The sequence below is a fragment of the Schistocerca piceifrons genome, chromosome 3, assembly GCF_021461385.2.
Source record: "Schistocerca piceifrons isolate TAMUIC-IGC-003096 chromosome 3, iqSchPice1.1, whole genome shotgun sequence".
Lineage (NCBI taxonomy): Eukaryota > Metazoa > Arthropoda > Insecta > Orthoptera > Acrididae > Schistocerca > Schistocerca piceifrons.
The window spans coordinates 208,586,666-208,604,625 of record NC_060140.1 but is presented as its reverse complement, the minus strand read 5'-3'; the positions used below and the strand labels follow the sequence as shown (position 1 = coordinate 208,604,625).

The following is a 17,960-nucleotide window of genomic DNA, read 5'->3' as shown; positions in this document are numbered from 1 at the left end:
GGGTATTATGTAACTTACCGCTAATTTTTAGTGCTCTTTTTACCTCTTAAGCGTACTACGCACACCAGACATGAATATCTGTACACTGTTCTCCATGACTCATTCTTAATATTCTAGCATCAGTTCTTTATACCCACACTCACAGTAAATTTTTAATTTATTTTATTTTGTTGAAATGAGAAGTATAAAGCACTACGGTCACAAAAGAAAAAGGTAGGCGGCGTAAAAAATTGCTTGCAGCATATGCTTGTTTTTTAAATTATTTGACAGAGTTATTATTTTAGTTTGTCTTACGAGAAATACAACCCGAATTACGTTTCTGTGAGATATCGTTATTTTAAATTCTACGCTCCCTACCGCCACCTTGCTTTCGTTGCTGTCATGGCCGCAGTGGCGCTGGCAGCGAAGTCAAAGATAAAATGAAGGGGCACTGCAGAGCGTTGGGTTTATCTTCGATTGGAGGTCCTTGGCAGTGTTGCCAACAGACTCTGCTCTTCCTGTTACGCCGTTGGAACCAGGGAGCTGCTGGTTGCATTGGTAATATGTAAATAGTGGTGAGTGACCGGTTGCAAGTGCTTCGCGGGTTTGGAGGTTGTTTTTTTCGTGCAAGTGCGTTAATCAAACTGAAAATGCCTCCCAAAAAACGTGAGAAAGACACTGATATATCTAAGAACCCGAGAATGGATCAGATACAAGCAGATCACGAGTTATTTCTTCAAGCCTTTGAAAGTAAGTGCCAGTGCTGTTCACTTCTGAATGTTAGATCGTGCATAAACATACCATGGCAGGTTATCGTACAGGCCAATTTGGCTTCGTTTCAAATGCGTTCTTGCTGTATAAACGTCTATTGAATTACTGCTTAACAGTGTTATAAAAAAGCTAAACAGCAATTATATTACTGTTTTAAATGTAACCGTTATTATTTTATGTGATGAATAGCGATTAAACATCAGTGCGTTTTGGTGATAGGATGAAGATCTCATCTGTTCTGAACAGCAGACACGCAAAATCGCCAGTGTGTTTGAAAAACAACGTCGACATATCGTTTAAGTGTCGCATTTTGAACCTACATAGTACGTATTGCAGTTTGTAGTTACAGAAAAATGTCGTTTGTTCTTTCTTTCTGTGCATTTTTTATCTCAAGGAGAGCAGAGCTGTTAAGCATTTGGGAGCGAATGAAGATATTGTACAATATTCCCGAAAGAGTACACTTCGTAAATTGTTTCGCCAACTTAGTTGCAGTGGAAGTGTGAAAGCTTCTCTGCATGATGTACGCTTGTGGTAGATTTTTCCAGTTTTAGTTGGAAAAAGAAACTAATATACTGTCAGAAAGGTATGACATGTCTTTCATGTCGTGTGAATGTTTCTGTTTATTTCCGAATTGGTCATCGCACATGACATAGATGTTTACATTTCGTAATCATTTCTTCTTTGTGTCCTTTAGCTCTTAGTCTCGGACGTTATACCTAAAACTGATGACAACATGTCAATAACACCTGCTTCGTTTTTGATTTTGTTCCGCATTCAGTTTCTCCAGTTCTTATTTCGTTCTGGGGTGCCATACTTATGTATCACAAGGTGTGATCTGTGTCAACAGTTTAACAAACATTATCGTGTGTGTGGATGTGAACTGCCCTGTCCCTTAAGCAAAATATCTTTAGAACAGCCTTTTTAATATCCAAACAATATTCAAGTATTATGTTCGTGTGTTCATGCCATTAATGCGTGATAGTAACGGAGTTTGCACTTGTATGTACGGTGTAATGTTTTGTGGTTGTTTTTGTTCTGGAATTTAACTACAGCGTTAACAATTTTGGGAAGTAGTGTAAAAAAATATACTGTATTATATTCAAAACTTTCAGACAATATGGACCAACCTAAATATATCCTGCCACTGAAAATTTAAAAATGATAGTGTAGTTCAGCTTTTCAAAACGCAGCCGTGGGTAACGTTTGGTTTTGGTTCCTTTAGGACAGCCGTTTTGTGCGAAATGTTAAAAATTCTTGGCGTGGATGAATATTTTTAAATATTTAAAATATAGCCAAATGGCGTATTGAATCTACCTACAGGTTTTTATTTTGGTTAAGACAGTGGAGTCGGACATCATTAATCAGATAATATGGATGTATGTTTTGGACGCCGTGATTACAGTGTTATGTTGAAACCTTGTTTATAGTGACATCTTTACCAGTATAGGTCTCTTCACAATTTTTACGAGCGAGTTTTCAACCAGTCTTACTAAGCAACTTCGATTTAATCGAAATTCCGTGCAGTTTTTAGAACAATACCTGGAATATTGCCTGAAGTGTGCATGTACATATTCTAAGTGTGGTAGCTGTTTTCAAAGGAATTTGAGCTGCTGTCAGATATTAATGACGTACGACGACAAAGCGTATGTAAATTTATGGTTATCTGTCTGTGTGTGTAAATAGTAACTTAGCTGACAGAATATCAAAACAGATGGAAAAGATTTTTGAGAGAGGGTTATTTCAAATAAAATTGTCACATCAACAGCTCGTTCATCGTAATATCAAAATTGCAGGCATAGTGAAAACATCTGTTCTGATTTTATTTGTAGGGATTATGGTTCGTATCTGTTTGTCATTATGGATGTTTGGGTCCTTCGTGTAAGGATCAGAGGGGTTTTGCCTGCAGCGTCGTAACAGTTGGATACAGGCTTCACACAGTGAGTGTGATTGAACCCAATCATCATCTCCTGTTTGAACACGAAGGATCAACTGTGGGTGGCTTAATCACATATTGATATGGGTTCTTCACACTGATCGTGCAGCGGGAAGAGACGTACGATTTCATGATTTTTAATGGTGTATAATTATGAGCAATACACCCATTCACGCGTTATTCCGAAATATTACCAAATTGACAATGTATTTTGGTGTGCATGAGGTAGCTTTTGTGGAGACATTCAAATAGTAGTGGAGGGAATGGAATGTGTTAGTGGTGCCACCTGTTGGCAGTGGGGGACACTTCGTTGAGGGGAGCCCGCGCGCGCGCTTTGCAGGAGGTCAATGACAAAGTGCTGATACCGAACCACTGGGGACGCTCGTGCGCTACGGCGGGAATCAACTGCCGCGCAGCACTTCGTTCCAGGGCATTGTCTCGAGCAACGGTACACATTGACAGCGTTACATGTCGTTTCGTTATTGTACCAACAAACATATGAGAAATTTGAAGACTGGCCCACACAATTTTCATATACGATATTCATAGAAAGCTGTCACTACTTTCAGCAAACAGAACCGCAGCGTAATGTAGCTTGTCAGTGGAAGACCGTGGTGTATCTGAGAACTTCCCTCGTATTGTATCCATCTGCTCTAGGTCTTCCTCCAGTATAAATGTTTCTTTATTGAAAATCCTAATTAATCCCATGAATGCTTGGATGATGCCTTAACGCATGCCGTTGTTTGCCGTACGATGTGAAATTCTGTCGTTAGCGTTCTACACAAAGGGCATTGCGTTTCCAAGTGGTCTTCCTGTGTAACACTGCCGTTTTCTTTTCCTGCAGACGATTCTCTTGCAGTCTGTTTCTCATCACCATTAAAAACTTGGTTTCAGATAAAGCACTGTTTAAACAGAGTTTGAACTACTTCTTGATAGGCAACTCCTAATCTATTGATGATGAATATCTTAACAGGGACTGTTAGCCCAGCTTAAGTAAAAATGTATGTTAGATTTCAGTTTTGACAGCACTTGGTCGCAACAGTCAAGATGAGGTATTTTGTGCATGATAAATTTATGAAAAATGCCTAAGTATGTTTCATTCTAACAGTGTGTTAATTCTGTAAATAGTACCAGTTCCAGTTTAATGTATTCACATATTTTGACAATCTCCTGACAAATGATCAGGGTAGTGAGTATTACATTCAAATGTTGTGTTTTTTATTTTATGTTTTCTCATTTGTTCCACACCAACGAGAATTCTCATTTTTGGGCCCGTGGAACGAAAACTGAATCTAATCTGTAATGGCAACTGTAAAGCGGGTAGCTATCACGTGTTATTAGTTTGTAAATTATTTTCTAGCTCTCGTACTTACGGTTGTTAAACCTTGTTTTGCGTTTACTGACAGGGCTGCGGTTACATTTTGAATCAAAATGTACATTGAAACTCCACATCGTTAACTAAGAAACGTAATTACTAGTTTCACTATTTAGAACTGGTTAGATACTTTACCAGAATAAGTAGGAAAGCGTAGATAAATTGCGTCGTTTGTGACCACACCTTCAGTTATGGTACACACGTCTCCTGCTTGCTACCCTCATTTTTTTTATCAATAGTGTTAAACGTCACGCGCCAACACTCAAAAAATGTCATTTTCGGTTGATAATTGTTCCCTACATGCCTTCTAATTATTAGTTGTAGAAACTCCACGAAGCGCTCTGTTCTTTACTATCTTCTCGTGTAATCTTTTTCCTGAAAATATATCCCGACTAATTTCTTTACCCTATATTTTTGCAGGAAAGGAACGAAAGAACTACTTTTTTAACCACTTCCTTGAGTATTCTGTGTACACGTTTTAAGTGGAATGGATTATTTCAGAAACACCGTTCCTCGTTGTTTCTTATTTGGAGTCGCATGCAAAGATGGTGCCACGTGAAATCCTGTTGCAAATCATTTTCCACCTCCTTGATATTTAAGAAATTGGCTAAGATTCAAAACAACCGGGTGTTTCATGATAATGGCTGCAGTTTCGAGCAAACGGGCAAGCAGGTGTGCCTGTCGGTGTCTCGTACATCAAACACTTAGTCTCCTCCCACAAAAATACAGGTTGAAGACCGTCTGTGAACGTCACTGACGTCAGAACCTTCATTGACCCATACGGCGAGCTTGTGATATTTTTGACACACAAAGTGCTTTTTATCTCCTGGAAACAAAATTTTTTACAGATAATTATTCTATGCATGTACATCTGGCAGCTTCCTATCTCCTAAGCACCTGAACTTTTTTATTTGTCGTATTTTTCCATTATTTTTACATGTCGCATGCTCGGCAGCATAGGCAAGTGTCTATTACCGGCGTGCATTTGAGAGGGATGTGTTAGAGGGGGTTACATGTATTGCTTTTACTTATTGCGGAAGCAGAAACGCAGGCTGATAATGGCTTGGAATTCAGAGACAGCCGTAAATGTGAAAATGTCACTATAAACATCTTTCCTGCTTCAGCCAAAAATGTCCCACATGGATAACACGTTACTTAAGCCCTTTTGTCTAATAATTTCTTCATACAGTTTGATCAGATCACAGACTGTTTACCGTACGATACTCAGACTGTTTGTAGACTGGAACTGAGGCATACTGCTGAAGTTGAGAACAATGGAGCCGCCCTCCGTAGCCATTAAACTCCCATTAATCAGTGGTAAAGAAGACTGGGTCGCTGTGGTCTCTGCTTACAGCAACCAAGACCTGGGTTAAGTTCTGCTTACCACTCACTGGCCTGTTAGGTATCGAAATGTTAACGATCAAACTGGATCGTCAAATTTGCTGAACGTAGCTCTGGATTTGTCAAATGAGAGCGCCGATGTAACAACCAAGTTTTCAAACTTCCTCCAGTTTCGAGGCTGTGCATATCGGTTCACGAAGTATTTTGAGGCCAGTGGGCATAGCTACCCGTGCAGACAGAAAGCATTTCTTCTATTAACTTTAGCACTGTGTATAAAAGGAAAATAAAAGGAGATGCTGGTCAGGGAATGGTTGAAATCGAGAGAGAAATGTATCCATGAAAATCTGCTAAAGGAAATATTACATTCAGAATCCGATGGTTAAAAACACCTTCTCTGAATGGACAGGCAAACTTTTAATAACCCCTCAGAATTACTTCGCATTTACATTGCGGAAGACAGTTGTGCCAAATTCTGTTCAATTTTCTCGACGGTTATCTAAATTTTCGAGATATCTGGCGACCGGAGCAGATGTCTAAAATTCAAAGTTTGTAGTGTGTATCGCACCTTGAACCCTGATTGACATCATTATGGAAACAAACGAATCAAAAAATTAAGTATTAAGGCACTTGTTGCACTCTTTGTACGTCTTGCATAGAACATTGGTTTCTGTTTTCTTTACGCCTTCCTGTGATCTTTTGCTACTGTACTCACTGTATAGTCCTCCGATCTTGGGTGTTCATAGTTGTGAAAACTAACAGTACACATATACTGAATCTTCCTCGCTTCAGAGATCGTGGTGAAACATCTGACATGTTTGAGGTCCGGTAAGCAACTTACTATTATTTGGCAAAGTTGTTTATTAAATCTGTCGTCAAACAAAAATTCTCATTCGCGTAAAACACTATATTTGACAAACATGCCAAATAAAGCAACACTGGCAGATAATGTGCCAAACACGTGTTGTTGTTGTGGTCTTCAGTCCAGAGAGTGGTTTGATGCAGCTCTCCATGCTACTGTATCCTGTGCAAGCTTCATCTCCCAGTACCTACTGCAACGCACATCCTTCTGAATCTGTTTAGTGTGAATATCTCTTGGTCCCCCTCTAGGATTTTTACCCTCCACGTGAAGTTTGACAAATATGTTTGGTCATCGAGGGGTGCCTAAACAGTAACTGATATTTGCAATTTTTACAGCCTCGGCGAAATTATTTCAAGGAGTGCATTTGTGCACCTTTGGAGCAAAAATTTCAGATCCACGAAGTCTGTTGTCTAAAGAAAATCGTAGTCTGTCATAACTAAAGGTGTTCTTTCCTCATTACCCCAGTTATTAGCTTCAACGAGCTGCTCGTTCAGGCCTTGAAGGCCCAAGGGATGTCTAGCAGCCGCCGTATCAACTTCTGCCTTGCGGCGTCATGTGGGTGTGGTGTGCACTGTGGAGGGAGGGTCTTGTGGTAGGCAGGCCGGTCTATGGGCTGTTTTGCCGACTTTCAAGACCTTTGAGCTGGTGTTTCTCAGCCTAGTAGCTCCTCAGTTGGTATCATGGACCTCAGTGGCCCCGTACTAGTACTCCTTTCAAGGTGAAATCTCTGACAGTACCAGGAACCGAAACCGGGTCTCCGCATGGCAGCCATCTACACTAACCATTCAGCTACGGAGGTGGACATTACTTTAAACAGAGGTGTCGAAAATCGTGCGGTATTGTGAACATTTTATCAAAGAGTTAGTTAACATGAACACTTGAGATAACACAACATTGAAGTGCGATGTTGATTACTTTCACACGGATGCCGCCTTTGCAGTATCTTTTTGCAATCTGCCTGAGATAGTTCGTGCAGTAAGTCGGTTGTTAATTTTCAGTCGAAACTTCGCCTGCTTCGCCGAGTGGACGCTGATGTTGACTCAGTCGATAGAATGTGTATGCTCAAGTCTCAGACCAGGAACTAAGGTTATACAGGGTGATTCAAAAAGAATACCACAACTTTAAAAATGTGTATTTAATGAAAGAAACATAATATAACCTTCTGTTATACATCATTACAAAGAGTATTTAAAAAGGTTTTTTTTTTCACTCAAAAACAAGTTCAGAGATGTTCAATATGGCCCCCTCCAGACACACGAGCAATATCAACCCGATACTCCAACTCGTTCCACACTCTCTGTAGCATATCAGGCGTAACAGTTTGGATAGCTGCTGTTATTTCTCGTTTCACATCATCAATGGTGGCTGGGAGAGGTGGCCGAAACACCATATCCTTAACATATCCCCATAAGAAAAAATCGCAGGGGGTAAGATCAGGGCTTCTTGGAGGCCAGTGATAAAGTGCTCTGTCACGGGCTGCCTGGCGGCCGATCCATCGCCTCGGGTAGTTGACGTTCAGGTAGTTACGGACAGATAAGTGCCAATGTGGTGGCGCTCCATCCTGCTGAAATATGAATTGTTGTGCTTCTTGTTCGAGCTGAGGGAACAGCCAATTCTCTAACATCTCCAGATACTGTAGTCCAGTTACAGTAGTACCTTCGAAGAAAAAGGGACCAAAAACTTTATTGGCTGAAATGGCACAGAATGTACAACTAAATGAAACTTTATAGCTCCCTTAATTCGCCGACAGATAGTGCTTAGCTCTGCCTTTTGTCGTTGAAGAGTTTTAAATTCCTAAAGTTGTGGTATTCTTTTTGAATCACCCTGTATTTTGGGTAGGGCCTGTCGTGCGGTGTCCTGCATGAAGTGTGTGGGAGTACGAATTGCATGAAAAAAACGTACGATAACAGCTGTCAGTCGTTCGCAAATGGTTCACTTGTTAAAGCATCTAAGTGACTATCCCGGAATCCGGTAACAGTTGAGATTGCCTAGCTAACGGTTTCCAGGGGCGACAGGTATTTGATTTTCAACATTTTGCGTGATTATTGACAGTGTCTAAAAGTTTTAAATGCTGTCATAATCTACCCATTGAGAGGCATAATCTTATGTTAAAGGTTTAGCACACTAAGACAAGTATTACCTGTAGCTGTGTGTTTGCCTTGAGGCAACGGAACTGACAGCATGCAAGTTGCCCAGACCATATTCATCCATTATTTGACAATTAGACCACTTACAGACTTGCAAAACTTTTTGCACCTAATTTCACACCTTTACGAAACCCTCTCTCGCTGACGCCCATTTTCCCCCTGCCGCTCGCTTACAAGATTTTCGCTTTTCGGACAGTAAAAAAAATCCAGCATCAGGCATGTCGGTTTCATTCATTACTTCTTCACAGCCAACTCTATTCGCAATACAGCTTTTGCAGACTGTATTGACGTATACCTCTGAATGTACCTGCAAAATTATTTTAGTGTGACGTAGTTCAGGAGATACGATTTTATAATCATTGAGTTGCTTGGAAAACTTGCTTTTGCTTAAAATAGAGCGCAAGTTCCCCACACTGTATTCATCCAGCGTTTCATAATGAGAGTCTTCCAGCAAACCCTGAGCATAATTTCAAACTTTTTCTCGCTTATGGACGCGTCAAATATTTAACACATTAACTCATTTGTAAAGTAATCAGATGTTCCAAGCTGTTTTATACATGTGAGTTCGATTGTTTAAAGAATCCGGGTTTCACTGGGTTGCTCAGACAAGGCGAAAATCCACGTAGAGCCCTAGTTTGCCGCACTGTTTCCATTTGGCCATCCCATCATGTTTGGATAGAGATGACAGGTAGAAGAGATGGGCTACTCGAATCCCATATCTTTTCGACAACCTACTACACTGTCACAGATAATTTTATAGTTCTGATAATTGTCTCCATGGTTGCAAAAGGATTCTCATTTGCTGTAGACACCCTTTTCTTATGTTTCTGAGGGAAAGATGCAAAGGCAAGTCACAAGTACTATCTTACCAAACGAAGTCAGAATCTACTCTCAGATCCTTATCTCGGGGATCACGGATGGCTCCAGCAAAGCAAATTCTTCATAGACCTGTAAGCAGCAATTATCTGAGGATAAGGTCTAAACTTCGGATGCAATTTGTTCTTCCACCCTCGTACCAACAGAGGTTTGACGATTTCGCGGACAAATGGTAAGGAAAACAATTGCAGTCTTGATCTGCTGCCCTTCTGTCTCAGATAAGCTCACTGATTGCGGACTGCCGTCACATCATGACTATCTGCATCATTGGTTCCCAACCTTTTCGTAAACCATTACCCCTGAGTCCATTTACAGATCAGATATATAGTATAATAAAATAATGGAATAGATGATAATAAAATGCGTGGCGTTTTAAAATGTATTGAATTAATGAGATTAATTTTTCGGCGTGAATGACAAGCACAATAAGCTGAGCTATGCCTGGAAATAAGTCCGTATTAGTTCATATTATTTTGCAGGGCGGAGTAGTTTCTTTCTCCGCTGTAGATTTGTGCTTACCATTCTTTATAATACTACGTTTGGTCGCCGCGTTCACCTTTGAAGTCTTGACCGTGTTCCTATTAAGCTTATCGGATCTTCGTAATTTTCCAAAGTGCACAGGTGGGCTTCAGTTATTGTGATTATTGTACTATTTGAAATAACAACTCACACGACCTTTCTGTTAATAAAACAATACTGTATTTTTCTAAACGGTGCACATATGAAATCCACACTCCTCACTTATTCATAGCGACCCCAAAATGGCGGTCTACAATTACTCGCTAAAAAATTGACGCGCTTCTCACTCTCTCACTAGCTGAGCGCGAATCCCTCCTTCCTCCTACCGGTACCAGAAAAAATCCTCTGTTTATTAACAACTGAAAGTCAAAAAATACATGACGGTAGGCATAGGCTCTATGATGGGCTACCGCTTCATCTTGTCTCTTTGCCTTTAAGGAAGACGAAAACATAAAGGAAATGCAAAAGGTTTATCACAGATAGTACCCTCCCCCCTACCGTCTATCCCCCTTCCCCCCCTAGTTATCACCAACTATAGCACCTGACTGACTTTTCTTGGAACACATTTATTTTTAAAATGATGAAAGATGAATATATTTAGTGTGCGTGTGTGAATGCCGAAGGAATTCGCGGTGTGTTGCAAGTGCTGTCCACAACTCCTCCTCAGATAAGAAAGCTAACTATCCACAGTGAGGATAGGCACTTGTTATACATCATACTTCTCCTGCATTAGTCATCTCCATTGCGGCACTTGCTTGACCTGCACACTACAACACCATTTAAAATCAACCATTTTAAAATGTGTACACTGTTCTTGCTGTTCGTAAATCACTTGACTGCTGCACTCCTTACTTCTGAACTAGCTGAAAGATGAAGACTTCAAGCTGTTAATGCTTTGTGTCTGACGACAGCCACTAATAGTAATAGGAACAGTAATAATAATGTGTACAACACTACAATAGCCCTTATGTAATTGGTGCTGTCAGTTAATTCATTTATCTGTTCTGAAGGGAGTAACTAAGCAATTTGTGGGCAACTGCAGGTACGATCCACAACTTAGAGAAGACACTTTATTGAGATACTTAGCATTTTTTACGTATATGTCTCACTTTATCATCAACGATGTGCTGGACACAGCGCAGCACGTGTGTGTATTGGGTGGACAGTGTGAGGAAGCTGCAACCACCACTGCATTAATGCTATCAATTGAGAAAAAGTATATATTGATAAATATATAATCAATATTAGTCTTACAAAATGTGATATTAATGATCTTTTGAAAATCGTTTCGTGACTGAAACAGGCTGGGTATCACTGGTCTACATCCATACTCTGAAAATCACTGTGAAGTACGTGGCACAGTGTACTTACCGTTGTACAACACGCAAGCTTCTTTCTTTTTTTCTTCTTTTTTCCGCGTTCAGTTCCTGTATGGGACGCAGGAAGGAAGGCTGCTGTAATTACTCTGATCTTCGAAGTCCATACTGCAGTTATACGTGGGAGACTGTACTATAGTCCTTACTTAATCTTGCTTTTTGAAACTTTGTAAACTTGTGACGGGTTGGTTTTCTTCAAGCTAGTGCCAATTTCGGTTCTTCAGCATTTCCGTGATCATCTTCCGCGAGTCAAAGAAATCAGTGACCATTGTTATAGCACTTCTTTGTATACGTTAAATATCCCCTGTTAGTCCTATTTGGTATGCGCCCCACAAACTATAGCAGTATTCTAGGAAGGGGTCGGAGGAGCGCAATATCCTTCGCAGAATACATTTTCCCAATATCCTGTCAATGCACCGAAGTCTGCTGCCTGCTTTACCTTCGAACGAGCGTGCCTGAGTATTCCATTTCATGCCCCCACAGACTGTTACACGCAAGTATTTGTTTGAGTTGACTGATTCCAGTTGTGAAGTGTAGAACTTTATATATCTGATAACTTTGCACCCCAATTTGAGTTTTTCAATATCTGCCTGATTTGATTGGATATTTGTGCAGCTTTTTTCAGATAGTAATTTATCACAGGTAAGTGTGTCATCTGTGAAAAGTCTGAGCCTTCTATTAATGTTATATTTGAATAGTGAGAATGCCAGCACACTTCTCTGGGACACACCTGAAGTTCCTTCTTTAAAGTCGGTACCGTCATTATACTTGTTTATTTAGTCTTCCATTTACACTTACACAATCATAATTTCTGCTTCAAAGTGCCATTTTCAAGTGTTCCAAATTGCCTAATTGGCACACTGTCGTATTAAAATACACTATTAGATACATTGTCTAAGAGTGGATATTTCTGGCAGAGCCTACTGCTTTGTTTCAATAATGAGTACACCATCTTGACTGTCAGTCAGCCGGTTCGAATCCCGTTGGTGAAAAATTTCTCTCTTCCGTAGGTGCTCGGCATGGGGAGAAGAGGTAGTGGCGTAAAGTTTCTGGTCACCAGGCTTTGCGCCGATGTCCTGGTTAAATACCAAGGTTCTCCTCAGTCTCTCATGAAGTGAGGGCATGTGATACTGTTTATTGTGCGGACGTAAAGTTGGCGGCCCCGTTGGTGCTGTTTGCGAAGAGTAGCACCAGGTTTCACCCTCCCCCTTATCATCATCATCATCATCATCAGACGATAACACACACACACACGTATTACATACGCGTAGTATTAAAAATATTGTATTGTAGCATGTCGCAAATAAACAAGCAAGAAAGGATTTTTGTCAGATGTGCGAATGGTCGCGTAGAATAGTTATAATACAACAGTGGGTAATGGAATCGACGCATGTTGGAAATAGAACTCTTTGTATTTCACTTGAGTAGCTCTCAGATACTCGCTGTACTTATGTGTAATATTTTGATTTGTTGTTTTTAGCGTATAATTCACGGTGTTGATTTGGTTTCGTCTTACCCACCCACCAGTCCATTTTACTTGACAAGAAAGTAGAACAATTCACAATTATTTCACTGTTTTGAGAGTTGCTGGGCTGGAAGCACTGCGTTTTTTGTCCACCTATCAAACTGCTGCGCGACAAAAGAAAAACAGTAAAGGAAATTCTCGTGGCCGCTCCCCCGTCCATTAGTTCTTATCTGTTTTCTTTCGATAAGAAGCTGTACAGTTAAACTTCGCAATATTTATTTTTGACATAAGCTTTGCGATTGAGTTCTTTTTATTTGTTTTCCTCGATAAGGTTTTCGTTGCGATGTAAGGATCGTCGTACCTGGCTTGCGCTACCAATATGCTCCAAAACGCCGCACGTAATAAATCGGGGCCCATGCCTCGGGTTGTGTTGGTGATACAAAGATAGTCAAGTGATTTGGATAGCCCTTTGGCCAGGGACCATTTGTATGTCCAACAAAAGGATCACTTTACAGTAACTGTACTAAATTTGAATATTACACACTCCCTCCAGCTTAGTCAAATGAAGCAAATAGGTTGGTTGTTTGTGCATGAGGTATGGTGTACGGTGCGCCTTAAGGGGCTTGTGGAGGCACCATTTAGTTCAGGGGCGGTTCATGAAAAAACTCTGAAAAAAATGTTTAACTTTTTTTCGCAATCAGCAACGCAGATATAAGTAAGCGCAGCAAATTTCTCAAATTCTAACGTTATATTCCTTAGGCATTTATCTAGAACAGCCGTCTCCCTGTTTTCAAAAATCTTCGTCCGTTATCGAGAAACACCAGAAAAACTCGGTTTTTTGGGAATCAAAACCGAGCCGCGGGTTCCAAGACGGCTATACACAGTAAATGGCTAAAAATTTTTGTCATATTTTCCTAATATCCCGATCTCGAACAAGCTTGAAAATTTTCCTCATAACTTTATCCTTTTCCGAGATACAGAAGTCAGTAACTTAGGTGTACACGTAAAACATGCATGTAAAATACGGTATGTGGCGAAAATGTAGTTCGTAAACTGACGAAACACGAAGAAATTTGCTGTAAAATGTCTCGGTCACCGTCAGAAGAGTTCAGCACATACAAAATCTCTTGTGCACATAAAACCCGATCTGAGGTATAAAATTAGTTTCGCGTTATTTCACTTTCACACAAGTAAACTATCAAAATATTACTGATATAAAAAGAATTTTATGTATGAGTGACATGCCCTACTATCAGGGAAAAGAAGGGAACCAGTGAAAAATGCTCCAATCGGTGCTTAAAAAGTCTAATAAATACTGGAAGATATATAAACAGTGGTTGTGGTATAGCAAGAGCGTGGGCAGTGGAACATAGCGACAGAACAGTGCTAGGAAAAGAGTGAAGGAGACAATGCCAGTGGGGGACGAATAAAGAGAAGAAGAAAGTGGAAGTGAGTCAGAGCCAGTGATAATGAAAGACAGTGTCAAAGATAACGAGGAAGCGAGAGGTAGTGACAGTGAGAAGAACCAGCAGCAGTGGGAAGGAATGAATGAGATAGTAGCAGTGAAGGAGAGCAAGAGGGAGGCAATGACAACGAGAGGAGATAATAGTTCTACGACAGAACGAAGGAGACTGGCTGTGAGACGGGAGACAGCGAGAATTAGAGAGACACATAGAGATAATGACTATGAGTTGGGTGAGAGAGTGGGTAACTGGGAGTGGATGAGTATGAGCGTCTTACAACGATGGACTAGTGGACGTGAGAGAGTTGGTTAGGGAAGCTTGTGGGAGTGTGAGGTGAGTTGCATGTCAAAACAATGCGCAAATATGCTCCCATAACACAAAAACCATTGCGTATAGATTTAAGTGTCAGGAAGTCGTTGCTGAAAGTATTTGTATGGAGGGTAGCCATGTATGAAAGTGAAACGTGCACGATAAATAGTTTAGACATTGCTTTCGAAATGTAGTGCTACAGAAGAATGCTGAAGATTAGATGGGTAGATCACATAACTAATGAGGAGGTATCGAATAGAGTTGGGGAGAAGAGAAATTTGTGGCACAACTTGACTACAAGAAGGAATCGGTTGGTAGGGCGTATTCTGAGGCTTCAGGGGATCACCAATTTAGTATTGGAGGGCAGCGTGGAGGGTAAAAAATCGTAGAGGGAGACCAAGAGATGAATACAGTAAACAGATTCAGAAGGATGTAGGCTGCAGTAGGTACTGGGAGATGAAGAAGCTTGCACAGGATAGAGTAGCATGGAGAGCTGCATAAAACCAGTCTCAGGACTGAACACAACAACAACACCACAATTTTTAAAGGTGCTGAGAAAGGTAGAGCGAGGCAACTGGTACCTCCACTTTTCAGTCTGTCTTTTAATTAAACAGGAGAATATTCTACTTTTGTGCTCCTATAGGCGCGTTTTTCCACTGGTCATATTAATACTGGTGTCCAAGTAAAAAATAGCGCGTTTTATTGTCTGCTGTGTCTCAGTATTTGGTCTGCATTTCTGACTTGCTCTTCGACGTTGCTGCTTCTCCTGCTGCTGCTGCTGCAGTGCTTGACTGCCAAGTGGAAAGGTGGCTGTATTAAAAAAACAAATGTTAAGCCTAAACGTCAACGCATTTTGTTCAGCGGAGTTCCAGTAAAATTCCACCATCAGTGAGAAGCATCTTCGTTCACGTCTTCTGCCGACGTGTCTGCAATATGAAAAAACTGCAATGTTTTTTCAGAACTTAACGTTGAGACCATTGCTCTTAACACAAGAGGTCCACAAGTTGGAACAAACCGCATGCGTTTGTTACATCCGTTGCTAAGTTTTTTGGAATAACGTAGTGAAAGTGTTGAAAAACATTCCGCGCTCTTTTAGGTTTAAAATTCCGTTTCTGAAATAAATAATACATAATGAAATAAATGAAAAAAGAGAGATACGTTTCACAGATAAACGGAGAATTTTTTCTTGAACTTTTTAAGAAACTCCAGTGTTATTCGGCATCCATGAAGATCGATTAAACATAGCGAATGGTCAGAGTTCTGCGACGTAATAGAGAGTACATTATATCTTCAAGAATAATAAATCTTTTATAACCGGTGTTTGGACGTTTTTGAAATGTTCTCCTTCTGACTTGTGGTGGTGGAAAACAGCAAACCACCATTCCCTTTGTGGTTACCAGCTGACGACAGGTAACGTCTGCGCTTACAATGATGGACTGAGATACACTGATAAGCGAAACATTGTGACCGCTGTCCACCGCGAGATTCAGTGCCTCTTGCTGGCTTTGTGCCCAAGTGATGCTGTAAGGAAAGTACACAGACGGGAAAAAAAGTCGCAACACCAAGACATAATTAATGTACAGTCATGAAATTTCGGAAATACATTTGACTAGGGAACATATTTAGCCGGCCGCAGTGGCCGAGCGGTTCTAGGCGCTACAGTCTGGAACCGCGCGACCGATACGGTCACAGGTTCGAATCCTGCCTTGGGCGTGGATGTGTGTTATGCCCTTAGGTTAGTTACGTTTAAGTAGTTCTAAGTTCTAGGGGACTGATGACCTCAGATGTTAAGCTCCATAGTGCTTAGAGCCATTTGAACCATTTTTTGAATACTGTTCGTGAATGACAGGACAATAAGTCGAATCACCAGACTGATATACAGAGCTGCAGCTTCGGTGCATAGGATGAGCAGGAGAGTGCTCCTGCTGTCATACGAAATCGCACCCCAGATCATAACTCCAGGTGTGGGTCCTGGGTGTCTAGTACGCAGACAGGTTGGTTGCAGGCCCTCAGCTGCCCCCCTCCTAACAAACACATGGCCATAACTCGCACCGAGGCAGAACTAGTTTTCATCAAAAAACATAAGATATCCACCCTGCTCTCCAATGAGCTCTCCGTTGACACCACTGAAGTCGCAAATGGCGGTGGTTTGGGGTCAGTGTAATGCACGCTACAGGGCAACAGGCGCGGATCTGTCCTTGGAGTAGCCGATTTGTAACAGTTCGTCGTATCACTGTGGTGCCAGCTGCCGCTCAAATAGCTGCTACAGATGCAGCACGACGCGCCAGAGCCAGACTACAATCACGATGGTCTTCCCTCTCGGTAGTGCCATGTGGCCGTCCGGAGACCGGTCTTATTGCGACCGTGCGTTCTCGTGACCACCGCTGCCAGGAATCATGTACAGTGGCTACATTGCTGCCAAGTCTATATGCAGTATCGCAGAAGTAAGATGCAGCGTCTAATAGCCCCATTACATTGCCTCGTTCAAACTCAATGAGCTGTTGATAACGGCGTCTTGAGAGGCATTCTTGACTGACGTCTACTCACTACGTCCAATCTCGAAAGTAAATAACGCTAACGACCCTTAGGCCGGCATTACACTATCAAATTTCTTTGTCCAATATCTTTGTCAAAGATATTTGATAGTGTAATAGGGACTTTGTCAAATGTCGTCCAATATTTGATCAAATCTAGGGCCTCGCTGTATATTTGATCAAAGAAACCGCTTGTCTTCCGTTCACTGCAATGTGACATGTTATCACATGGAGCGCTAGCATCGCTGCAGCGTTCTGTCGTCTGTAGTGTTTTTATAACCATCGCCGGTAAATACAATTGGTGTGTGCCGACAACTACAAAATTAATAGGGATGTATGAAGCTGATGAGGCGCTTTACAACGTGAGGCACCCTGAATACAAAAATAGATTAAGAAGATTGGCGACCTGACCTGACCTAACCCAACCTAACATAACCCTCTCCTGTAGCAAGGAATTGGAGTGTTATAGTTAGCCTGTCTTCTGAAGATGTAGCAGTTCTTAAGTGAATATTGTGCTTTGTGATATGAGGAAACACTTCATTGATCACATACAGAAATGTATGCTCATCCATTCTTAAGTAATTGATGTACGACTTGACGTCTTCCACTGTAAGCTCACGTAACAAGTTTTGTTGAATGCTTTTATCGTGTCATCGTAAAACCCACGGCTTCACCCAGATTAGATTAGTTTTGTCGTTCGATAGATCCGTGCTGAGGAGATCCTCGTGGATGTGGAACATGTCGATTTTTTTAAGCTGAAATAACAATACTAATAGTATGAATAAATACAATACATCATTTGTTTCTATTAAAAATTTCGCCAATGGAGTAGAAGGAGTTGGCCAGTAGTAAGTCTTTCAGGCTCCTTTTAAACTGATCTTTATTTCTAACTAAATTTTTTATGTTTGCTGGCAAATTATTGAAGATGTGTGTTCCTGAGTAGTGGACCCCTTTTTGAACTAAAGTAACTGCTTTTAAGTCCTTGTGCAGATCATTTTTGTTCCTGGTATTGT

The 17,960-nt window shown here is 40.9% G+C and overlaps 1 protein-coding gene across 1 annotated transcript in view; it reads left to right on the top strand.

Moving 5' to 3' along the window:
* Positions 1-513: 513 nt before the first annotated feature.
* The window catches only part of LOC124788062 (polycomb protein suz12-B), a 309,764-nt gene continuing 292,317 nt past the window's right edge, over positions 514-17,960 (top strand). The window contains exon 1 of the mRNA XM_047255152.1: positions 514-729. Coding sequence (XP_047111108.1) covers positions 630-729 — 100 coding nt within the window. The 5' untranslated portion in view covers positions 514-629. The remainder of the gene's footprint in view (positions 730-17,960) is intronic.